The sequence below is a fragment of the Zingiber officinale genome, chromosome 10A (genome assembly GCF_018446385.1).
Source record: "Zingiber officinale cultivar Zhangliang chromosome 10A, Zo_v1.1, whole genome shotgun sequence".
NCBI lineage: Eukaryota > Viridiplantae > Streptophyta > Magnoliopsida > Zingiberales > Zingiberaceae > Zingiber > Zingiber officinale.
In genome coordinates, this window is record NC_056004.1 from 32970248 (window position 1) to 32982931 (window position 12684).

Genomic DNA, 12684 nt, shown 5'->3' on the forward strand with positions numbered 1-12684 from the left:
TGATATTCAAATTCAATTCAAAGCTCGAAAATATAAATTATTTTTGCTTGAGCTCGGTTGGAAATGAAATTTCAGCTCGAGTCGACTCAAGTTATTTGAACCTGATTTGAGCAAAATCAAATATAGCTTGAAATGACTTAAATTCAAGTTTGGTTCGAGTTATCTAAACCTTAATCTGAGCATATTTAAACTAAAATTGTGTAAAACTAAACAAAGTTCGATTCGAGTTCGTCTTGCGAGCAACTCATGAACAATCGAACAAAATATTAATTTCAAATTCGTCTCGAAAGAATTATTGAACACGTCCGAGTTCGGTTCGAATTTGATAATTTGGAATACGAATCAAATATTTTTCTAGCTAGTTCAAAAAGTTCACGAACAATTTGATTTATTTGCACCCCTAGTTGCTACACTAACCTCAACCACTACACAGTAGGAATAATTGCAACAAGCATGACACTGCTAACAAAGGTCACAGTGATAGCGACCACCACCACTGCTCGATCTAATTGCTCAAGATGAGATCATTTGTACTCTTCTTTTTGATGAGCTTGGTGATGATGAGAGGGATGAGATTCTACTATTTTGATTGAAAGAAAACACGCAGATATACACACGGGGGACTTAATAAAAGAAAAGAGAGAAGGAAGAGCATGGGGTAGATCACGATGAAGAGGAAGAAAGAGCTCATTATGGAGGGCAACAAAGGGAGAGGAGTAGAGTTGTTGCCATATGATCTTTGAGGTTATGAGTTTGAATCGTGGAAACAACCCCATGCAAAATGCAAGGCAGGGCTGCGTACAATAGACTTAATGTGATCTGGCCCTTTCTCGGGACTCTGCATTGGCAGGAGTTTCATGCACCGGGCCATTCTTTTTAGTAGTTCATAAAGTGCATTTATATCCTCCAAATTTATTAGCATGTTGTCAACCATCATATGAGCTCAAAACCAATATGTGCGCCACAAAAAAAAGAAAAATCTATCCATGTTCTCTAGCTTCAGTGTTCCAATACTCTATGCAAAACAATATATGTATAATTGCTGCTTATTTGTTGTTTGTCTCAGGATTTTAATGTTACTGGTGAACATTTGAATGATTTCTTTGGTGGACCAGCCTTCCTTGCTTGGGCTCGAATGGGAAATTTACATGGGTATGTAAACCAACAAGTAACCTACCAGATTTTTTTTAAAGTTTTTTTTTAAGAATGTGCAACCTAAATCAAATTACCTTACTAGATAAAAAAAAATAACATGACATCTATTTTCTCTTATACATTTAAATAATAAATGTTCTATTTAAAGATTGGAAAATGCTGTACTCTCTACCTGAGATCATGGCTTTGGTAGGAGTTTTGCATCATTTAGGACCAACTGCTATCCTACAGAGCATCATTTTTGTGTTTCTCATATTTCATTGGGATGCGTAATTGAGGTTTCATCAACTTTTTTAAACATCTGGAGGTCTGATCTTAAAATTTTGTGCTAGCATCCATTTGTTAAAGATTGAAAGTTCAGGTATGACTGATGCAATTTTTTCTTGTTTATACATTTGACAATAGTGCTAAACAAATCTTGGAAAAAAGATAACGCAAGTGTCAAATGTCTAATTCCATTATGATATTTTTTACGTGGTTGGCTGAATATGACCCTTGGTATTCTTTGATTGAAATACATAGAGACCAAACTGTCATAGAAAGAGAATTAAAATTTTGCTAGTGTGTTGACAAATCTATCTTGTTAGTAAATAGGCGAAACATAAACATTGGGTTCAGTGCTACCATATGCCGATTGAGGGGCACATGTAACATATTTTTGATCATTGGAATCTCAATATATTTCTTATTGTCTAGTGTGTTAGGATCTCTTCGTACTCGGCTAGAGAGGGGGGTGTGAATAGCCGACCCCAATCTTTCGCGTTTCTTCCTACGATTAGGTTAGTGCAGCGGAAATACAACGTAGAAAGAAAACAGGAGAAGAAAGACAAACCATATAACGAGGTTCGGAGATGAACTCCTACTCCTCGGCGTGTCCGTAAGGTGGACGAAGCCTACCAATCCGTCGGTGGATGAGTCCCCGGAAACCCGGCTAATAGATACTCCTTGTGGGTGGAGAAACCTCACCACAATCTTTGCAACAGCAATAGGAGTACAAATAGGAACAAGAAAACAAAGCAATGTAAACAACGCGCTTGCAGTTAGCGGGAACCACGTGAAGCGGCTTCCGGATCCAAGCCTAGCTGAAAACCCGGGAAGAAGCTCGCGAAGCTTTAACGAGCTCAATAAGCTCGGAGGAAGAAGCGGCAGAGAGAACTTCCGAAGAAGAAGTAGCTAGAGCGAGAATCACCGAAGTCCTGTAGCCCTCTTTTATACTGCGAAGAAGAAGAGAGAACTAGCGTTGCGTAGCAGCTAGAACTCGACGATCGGGCTTGACTGATCGGTTTAAACTGATTCGCGAGGACGATCGGGCCTGTCGATCGGTCCCGAGACCGATCGGAAGGCTCGGTTGCCCGACTCTGCGTGGAATCGATCGGTCTCGGACCGATCCGTCTGATCGGTCCTCGACCGATCGGGCTCATCGATCGGTCCCCGATCGGTAACCAGCGTATCCTGGATCGGTGCGGAGCCGATCAGCTTTTGCCAAGTCTCGAACCTTCGAGCAATATCGTCGACCTTGACCTGTGGTACCATCCCAGCATCGGTCACCGACTGCTGGGAATTCCTCGCCAGTGTCGGTCAATCCTTCGACCTACTGACTATTCCACACGGATGTCCGATCGTCCCGATCCGTGGATTTTCCTGCCGGCTTCACTCACGGGACTTTCACTAACATCCAGTTAGGACTTTCTCCTTGCCGCTTCACTCACGGGACTTTCCACACTAACATCCAGGTTAGACTTTCTGCTGGCTTCACTCACGGGACTTTCCAACCGCCTACACATTAGGACTTTCCGCTTCACTCACGGGACTTTCCAAGCTGCCTGGCTCGACTTTTCTCCGTGCCAAGTCTCCATACTTGGACTTTCGCGTTCCGTGCGAGCTCCTGCTTGGACTTCTCGATGTCAAGTCTCCGTGACTTTTCGGTCAACCAGTCAACCTTGACCTACCATTGCCCAATAATCTCAACTTCTTGTCCCATATCAAGAATCCAACTCTTCACGGTGTCAAACATCAAAATATTAACTCGGTCAACCTTGACCTGGGGCAATCTTCCCAAGTCGATCAGTCAATCGAATACGGCTAGATTTCTCGTAGGAATGGGAGGAACCTTGAATCTATTGGTTAATCAATTATGTGCAAATCCAATCAATTAGGTTAACGATAACCTAACTTAGGTTTTCAACCATCTTCCAATGTCGATGTTTTTCCTTGAACATCTTTGGACATTCTCCCTTAGGTTAACGATAACCCAACTTGGGTTCTCCATAATTCTCCCCTTTTGACACACATCAAAAGAATTCCGATGTTCTTCCTCGAACATTCCTCGACATTCTTCCTAGCTTAGGTTAACCCAATAACCTAACTTGGGTTCTCCAATAATTCAAAACTCTTTTCTCAAGAAAAAGGGGTATCAAGGTCAAGACTTCCTAATGAAAGTCCCATACCTTTCATTGAAACTCTTAATTTCCCCCTTTATACTAAACTCAACAATCAACTTAGTGATAATCCCATATCACTAATCCTCAAAAGTCTTAAGGGTAAAACTCCCTAAAAGTCAACTCTCGACTAATAGGTAAACTCCCAAGGTTAACTCCCCTTGACCATTGCACAACAGTATGTGGTGAGTTTAAACCTTTAAATCCAACATGACTCCCCTGAAATTTCGGACAAACGAATGAAAATCAGCATTTGGCATACGATGGTCACCGGCACTGATCGATTCAGATTCGCGTGACCGATCCGATCAGACCGATCGAGCAACCTCGTGATCGGTCCACAGTCTGATATCGATTGATTTCTTCTCCGAAATTGAAACCTCTAGAAAATCAGAAAATTTCAAAATTGTAAAATTTTGAGGATACATTCCTCATAACATACACTATCGAGGAAAATAATTTTCGATGAAAATAACTTCATTTTTCAATCTTGATACAAAGTTCAAAAACTTTGAAATAGTTCAAGTTTAACTCAACTTTGTATCATGATGTTCGATGATGAATGCTATCACTAGGAAAGCTTCATTTTTCAAATCAATTTTAAAATGCTTTTAAAACCATTTGAATTTAGGACCATAATCTTGAAATTTAAATGTCGTGACTACTGACTTTCCATGATCCGATTTCTTGAATTAGGGTCGTAGATGCAAAACAATGCACCTTGATCCTAACTCGATCCAATATCTCACACATCTAGGGTGTATCAAACCACATTCAGTCGATTTGATGTGAGATATGGGTTAAGGTCAACTTAAGCTAAGTTCTCGTGCATTTTTAAACACCAATTTGATCTCAATATCAAATTATATGCTTGTCCTTAAATCAATTTCATTGATTATAATGCAAGAGATGATGACATGGCGTATAATGATATCATAAGTAAAAACATGTGCCAATGTCATGACATGGCATAAAGTTTGAAAACTTAAATAAAGCGTGACATATAATACAAGCAATCATAACATTTTGAATGATAATAAAATAAATATGATGTCGTGGCATATAATGGCAAACAATTAGCACAAATAAAATACCTAAATTCCTATCTAAGTATCCTTAGCCTTAGCTAAAACTTAACCTCTAACCCTTATATCCCTAAACCAAAATCCCAATTATGGTATTTTTCTAGGTTTTCTTAAATTGTGCCAAATAAGATTAAAATCGATATTTTTCAAATATGACACTCTTTCAAGGAGTAAATAATAATTCTTTTTCATTTTCAAAGGTTATCAAACCTCGAAAATGCTCCTCGAGTGTCAATTTCCTCAAAGTTGGGTTAACTACCCTTCTTTGGAGTTGACACTCTCTTACCCATTTAAGGGGTAGAAGACTCCCAGGAACCCAATACCTATTAGAGCTCATTGGGTTCACTAAATATTCACTAGGGATGACTTCCCTAGACCCTCCTAATGACCCTCTTAGGCTTTGAAGCCTTGGTCATTGACTCTAGGGGTGACTCTCCTTGTGACCTTGGTGGTGGTCTTCCCAGCCCTAGGTTTTGTTCCATAATCGAATGGAACACTATGATAAGTGGGCTTGACCACTTGGGACTTAGGTTTGTGACCAAACCTTTCTTGTCCTTGGACTTGGGTTTTTGACCCTAGACCCTAGAGTTAAATCCATAAGAGCCTTACAGAGTCAAGTCTTGACCTCAAGACTTGATTTTCTTTCTCTAATACCTCAAGTTTTGATTTATCATTTTCTTTGAGGTATTCCAAGCATATTCTAGTTGTCTTGGGTTTCTACCTAGGTTCTCCTTAGCCTTAGATGAGTTAATTCTAGGGTTAGCATTTCTAGAATTGTTCTTATCTAGGCTAACATGCTTGGCTCCTAAGCACATGTATCGATTTCTAGGGTTATCATGCTTATTATCGACAAGTGCAATAAAATTCCTAGCATGCATTTTATTAGAATTGCAAAATGAACCTTAGAGGTTACCTTAGGGTTTGCCTTAGCTCCCCTTTACATGTGTTTGGCCTCTTGTCCTTGTGAGGTTGCCTCCCCTTGGACATTGACTCTATAGTGTCCCCTTTGCTTGCATTGGAACGATGTGCTCCTTGCCCTTGCGTTTCGGGACTCCGGCTTCCTTGACCTTTAGCGCCGGTGGAGTCTTTCTTACCCTCTTTGGACACTTACTCTTGTAATGTCCATGTTCCCTACACTCAAAACACATTATGTGTAATTTGCTTGAAATCACAGTGTTTGAGTTACCTAGGGTTGTGGATGGAGATGAGCTTTCTTCTTCAACCCTTCCGAAGGTGGAAACTTCTTCTTCTTGCTCCGAACTTGAGCAAGAGGAACTCTCCTCCTCTTCTTCCTTGGATGTTGAGTGACCCTCAACTTCTAAATCTTCTCCTCCATGATGTGAGCTACTTGGCTCACTTAGCTCCTCTTCATGGCTTGAATTTGAGCTTCCCTCATGGAACTTAGCCAAGTTATCCCATAATTCCTTGGCATTGTTGTAACCTATCTTACACAAGATGTTAGTAGGCAATGAAAATTCAATTATTCTCGTTACCTCTTCGTTGATTTCGGATTTGTGAATTTGTTCTCTTGTCCACTCCTTCTTCTCAAGTGGTTTTCCTTCCTTATCTACCGGAGGAATAAAACCTTCTTGTACACAAAACCAATTCATTATGTTAGTCATAAGAAAGTACTTCATCCTTACCTTACGCGAAGTCACCACATTCGTAGAATGGTGGAATGGTGACATCTTCTCCGAGTAGATCCATCCTCTCGTGCTCCCCGGTGTTAATCCGATGAAGAGCAACCTCTCTGATACCACTTGTTAGGATCTCTTAGTACGGCTAGAGAGTGTGAATAGCCGACCCCAATCTTTCGCGTTTCTTCCTACGATTAGGTTAGTGCAGCGGAAATACAACGTAGAAAGAAAACAGGAGAAGAAAGTATAACGAGGTTCGGAGATGAACTCCTACTCCTCGGCGTGTCGTAAGGTGGACCCTACCAATCCGTTGGTGGATGAGTCCCCGAACCAGCTAATAGATACTCCTTGTGGGTGGAGAAACCTCACCACAATCTTTGCAGCAATAGAGTGAAATAGAACAAAACAAGAAGTAAACAACACGCGCCTTCTTGAAGTCGGCGGGAACCGTGAGCAACTCGGATCAAGCCTAGCTAGAAAACCAGGAAGAAGCTCGCGCGAAGCTTTAGCACGAGCTGAAGCTCGGCGAAGAAGAAGCGAAGCTTTGAGAGAACTTCCGAAGGAAGAAGAAGTAGCTTGAGCGAGAATCACAAGTCTGTAGCCCTCTTTATACTGCGAAGAAGAAGAAGCGGAGAACTAGCGTCAGCTGAGCAACGGCTTGACTGATCGATCAGAAACTTCACGATCGGTCGCGAGGACGTCGGGCCTATCTTGTCGGTCCCGCCGATCGGCTCACAGAGTTGCCCAACTCTCTGGCAGAACTGATCGGTCCTCGGACCGATCCAGCCACTGAATTCAGGGAACCTCTTGATCGGTCCCCGGACCGATCGGTAAGCACAAACAGCGTATCCTGGATCGGTGCGGAGCCGATCCGAGCTGATTTTGCGACCAAGTCTCAAACCTTCGAACCAATATCCGGTCAACCTTGACCTATTGGTATCATCCCTAGCATCGGTCACTCCCTGACTGCTAGAATTCCTCGCCAGTGTCCGATCCTTTGACCTACTTGGACTATTCCACACGGATGTCCGATCACGATCCATGGATTTTCCCTGCGGCTTTACTCACGGGACTTTCGATTCCTAACATCCGGTTAGGACTTTTGCTTGACTTCACTCACGGGACTTTCCACCCCCCCAGTTAGGACTTTCTCACCGCCTCTCACCGGGACTTTCCAACTGCCTGAACATGCCAGGCTTCCATACTGGGACTTTCCCGCGCCAAGCTCCTGCTTGGACTTCTCCAGTGCCAAGTCTCCATACTTGGACTTTTCAGGTCAACCAGGTCAACCTTGACCTACGGTTGCACCAATAATCTCCCAAACATCTATTCTTGTCCCATATCAAGAATACAACTCTTCCACGAGTGTCAAACATCAAAATACAACTCAACTAGGTCAACCTTGACCTAAGGTTGCACCAACAATCTTCCCAAGTCAAACATCAAAATACAACTCGAGTCACGTCACCTCGAGTCGGGTCAACCAGGTCAACCTTGACCTAAGGTTGCACCAACATAGTGGTCTCTAAACATGACATCGAATGTGTAAACTACTGTTCTACTTTGTGTATACCTAGAATAGGACTCGAGTATAGAAAACGATATTGAAGTATTACATTTTGAAATGACAAGAACAAAAATGCATTAGAATAATTGAAAACTAGAAATCTTTATAAAATCTCTTTTCTTAGGACAACCATGTGAAACCATCAGAGGTCTCATTGAAGGTCCTACTCTGGCACAATGCTCAATTTTTTTAATCCCATTTACAATGTTTAGAGTACCTATTATTTTTCTAAATGTGTTGTCCCTTCGATTGCTGACTCCACCTAGTGGGATAAAGCTTGGTTGTTGTTGTTGTCCCTTCAATTGCAATTATTATTATTTTTGATTCAAAGCAGGTTACTCTATGGCAAAAGAAATTATGGATTTGCTAATGATGTCAAACAAAATCAACATATTTGATAAATTAGATAGAGGCATAACCTAGACACATGTTAGTTGCCGCTACTGAAATATTATTGATTTACGATTGTGTCACAGATGGGGTGGGCCACTATCTGAAAATTGGTTAAATCAACAATTAGTCTTGCAGAAGTGCATTCTATCTCGCATGCTTGAACTTGGAATGACACCTGGTACTTCTTTAACATGTTTTTTTTTGCATCAGTGAATATTACTGAAAAATTTGCTATTTCTAGTCTTTTCATCCTCTTGGAACTTCTATTATTTTCATTTTATTGAATAATTTGTTTTGATTTTTTTTAATCATGACATTATTCAGTGCTTTACATTTATTGTACTGCAGTGCCTTTCCCTGTGAATTTTTTCCAATCCATACAGATTTAGTGCAGCTTTGGGGACATAACAAACTGTTGTTATACTAAGTAAACAGACTTTTAATGCAGACTATTTTTTAGGCTATCTGAACTTTGTAGCAATGTGTAGAAATTAGAATCTTAGTGTTGCTAATATTAGTCAAGACTTGAACATTGAAGAGTATAGTGCTTTGATACTCTACTCTTCATCTACCCCTTTCTTATAGGTGTTGAACATCTGACACTTAAGCAATGATACTTCTGGTCGGAATATCACACCACCAATTATTATGTTTGTTTTTTTCATTAAATGAGGCATCTAGATCCATATCATGGTTGGATATATTCATAGATTGAAACACCATTTTGGTTTGGTTGACATAAGCGAAGGCATTCTTCTGCATGTGGATAAAATTTTAATTGGTATCGACATATACGAGACCTACCTCTAATGCAACCATTTTTGTCTACTCATTTACTGCTAGTGATTGACGGCGATTGTTTAAGATTTACCTCCCATCAACGTATTGCAAAGCCACCTCCTAGTTGCTGCTAAACACTAGGGTGGACAAAATTGGAAGCCCAACCTCATTCCTAAACCCACTATTCGTAAACCGCGGGTGTTAAATTTAACCCTATTCCTAAACCCACTAGTTATTTTTTTGGATAAGTAAAATTTTATATATAGCACTAACAAAGCGTACAATAAGCGGACTTTAATAAGCGGACCAAAGAGGACAAGGCAAGATGTCGGACCTTTGTCAACATTCAACTCCCACAATACTATTTCCCAAAGATTCTCAATGTCCTCTAGTAGGTAGACATCTCTTACCACATGTGTAGCCAATCCCGGATCCTCTTCCATAACTCCAGAATAGGAGGTACCCGAAGAATATGTGCTCTTACGACTCCAGTACCTATTAACAATAAGTGCACTGTTGATCCTAATCTTGTTTGTCTCTTGTGGGAAGATGCCTCTTTGCCTCTTCCACACCGTTCGAGTCCATGTCTTCTTAGGACTAGGATGTATAAATAAGTCATATGTCCGAGACATCCCGCCATCTTGTGCAAACTACTCTATTAGTCTTTGTCCAACAACCTCCGGAGAACTGACATCCAATAATAGAAGTTTCCATATCTGCAGTAGGCGCTTGATCAGAGAGGAATTTGAATGGGTTGCCTCTCATGTCCATATATCTGCATGCCTCAGGTAAGTGTGATGCACCCACTTTATCCGGAGCACATCCTCCTTAGCTTGTATCCCCTAAAGTATTTTTTGCCAAAAGTGCTAAGTTCTAAGCTCGTAAATCATGAAATCCCAAGCCACCTTTCTCTTTGGGTTTGCACAAATTTTCCCATGACACTGGTGAATGCTTCGATATCCACATGAATGATTTACAAATGCTGTAAATACAATCAAATAATGCCTAGTGATAGTGGCGATAGTGGTAGGATAGATAGTCATAAGCATTCCACTCCCTGCACATAAGTAATAAGTTGCGCCTTGCCTGCATAGGATAGCATCTTCTTCGACCAAGCATTTATCCGTCAGATTAAAGAATCAAGCAGTGGGCTGTAATCGGAAATCTGAAGACATTCTGTAGCTAGTGGAATCCCAAGATATCTGAAGGGCTTAGTGCCCTCTTGAAATCCCATGATGGAAAGCAGTCACTTGTGAGTCATGTCATCAACTCCTGCTAGGTAAATAAATGATTTTAGTCTATTAACCTAAAGCCTTGCTGTTGCTCCAAACTCCTGTAAGTAGTCAATGTGGTAACTAAAGCTTCATAGCCTCTGCTAAATAGAAGTAGATCATCCACGTAGGCTAGATGAGCTAGTCTAAGATGAGCACACTTAGGGTGGAAACGGAAGCCCAATCTTATTGTGCGTTGTTGTATTTGCCTCCCAAAAATCTCTATACAAATATGGTGACAATGGGCCACCCTGTCTCATGCCTCTAGTTCCTCTTAAGAGTCCAAAAGATCCTCCATTAATGGCTACTGAAAATGAGGTGGTAGTCACACACTCCATAATCCATGCAACAAACTGTTCGAGTAGTTCAACCCAATAAGTGCCTCATGCAAGAAATCTCAATGTACCGAGTCGAAAGTCTTTTGAAGGTTAATTTTTATAATGCTTGTGAGTGAGATGCGTTTCCTATTTTTGAAAAAGCTCCTGGTCCAGTGGATATTGTCTGTGATGAGGCTCCATGTACAAATGCTACTTGTGATTGATGTAAGATATGGTCTAATGTGATTGACAGTTTGCTCGCCAGAAGCTTAGAAAGAACCTTGTAAATCACTGTACAACAGAAGCTTAGAAAGAACCTTGTAAATCACTGTACAACATGCGATTGGTCTGTAATATAATATTGTGCTTGCATGTACAAAGTGTGATTCTATCTTCGGATCAATTTACCACTAATGAAAAATTTCAGGATAGCTCCAGTAAAATCCCTTCCAATCGTGTCCCAATTAGGGATGACAATTTCCCCCGAATCTGACAGGGAATCTAATATCTGACCCGAATAAAGGAGGATATGGAGGGAAGTTTTAGACCCGATTATAGTAATTGGGTATTCGAAGGGGAGCCTTGGCGCAACGGTAAAGTTTTTGCCATATGACCAAAAGGTCACGAGTTCGAATCCTGAAAATAGTCTCTTGCAAAAAGCAGGGTAAGGCTGCGTATAAGGGATCCTTCCCTGGGACCCCGCATGGCGGGAGCTTTATGCACCGGACTTTCTTTTTTTTATAGTAATCGGGTATGAGTATTTGTGGGTATGGGTATGAAGGCAGATGTGGTAAAATCCTACCCATACCTTACTCGATATATATATATATATACCCATTTGTTATTGGGAATGAAAAAACTTTAGTCCACTTTTTGCCTCAGAAAAAACTTAGTCTGTCTCTTTATCCGGTTACTAACATGTATCTCATCGTCTTTTCCAAGAGAAATGCTCACCCGATCAAAGGAGCGCGAGATGAGGAAGAGCAGACAAGTACATTTGAATAATTTATTTTTTTTTTTAAAAAAAGAGAATGGTAGGTACTAGGATGATGGGTAGAATATGGATATCCGATCCTCCGACGAATATGGGGATAAGTACGAAAGTTAAGGTGACGTTTGGTTCCCTCCTAGGAATCGGAATGAGAATGAGTATCATAGATTGTAGAATGGGAATGAGTATGAACTTGGGTATCATTCTTAAAAATAATGTTTGCTTAGTTGAATATTTTCAATCGGAATGAACCTAAATTTCCTTTTTTACCCCTAGAGGAAAATAAGAGAAAAAATTAGATGGAAGAGAAAGTCGAATGTGAGAGAAACATATGATGAGAGAGAAAGTGTGATGGGAAAAATGAAGAGAGAGAAAGTGTGATGAGAGAAAGAGGAGAGAGAGCGTGATAGGAGAGATTGAAAAGAGAAAAAGTATGATGAGAGAGAAAGTGTGTTGAGAGAGAAAGAGTGATGGGAAAAAAATGAAGAGAGAGAAAGTGTGACAAGAGAAAATGAGAGATTGAGGAGAGAAAGTATGATGAGAAAATGTGATGAAAGAAAGTGTGATGGGAAAAATGAAGAGAGGGAAAGTGTGATGAGAGAAAATGAGGAGAGAGTGTGTAATGGAAGAAAATGAAGAGAGAGAAAGTGTGATGAGAGAAAATATGGAGAGAGAGTATGGTAATAGAGATTGAGGAGAGAGAAAGTATGATGAGAGAGAAAGTATGATGAAAAAATAAGGAGAGAATGAAGAGAGAGAGAATAATGAGAGAGAGAATAATGAGAGAGTGTGTGATGAAAGAGAATACAGAGAGAAAATGGTAGAAAATGTGTGTTGAGAGAGAATGAGGAGAGAGAGTGTGATGGAAGAGAATGAAGAGAGAGAAAGTGTGATGAGATAAAATATGGAGAGAGAGTATGGTAAGAGAGATTGAGGAGAGAGAAAGTATGATGAAAAAAATGAGGAGAGAGACAATAATGAGAGAAAGTGTGTGATGAGAGAGAATACAAAGAGAAAATGGTAAAGATTGTGTGACGAGAGATAAAATAT

General features: G+C 40.4%; 1 protein-coding gene across 1 annotated transcript in view; it reads left to right on the plus strand.

Annotated features, from left to right (window-relative positions):
* LOC122027414 (alpha-N-acetylglucosaminidase) overlaps positions 1-12684 on the plus strand; it is a 79882-nt gene that overhangs the window by 19321 nt on the left and 47877 nt on the right. Inside the window, exons 5-6 of the mRNA XM_042586364.1 lie at positions 1067-1152; positions 8359-8453. Coding sequence (XP_042442298.1) covers positions 1067-1152; positions 8359-8453 — 181 coding nt within the window. The remainder of the gene's footprint in view (positions 1-1066; positions 1153-8358; positions 8454-12684) is intronic.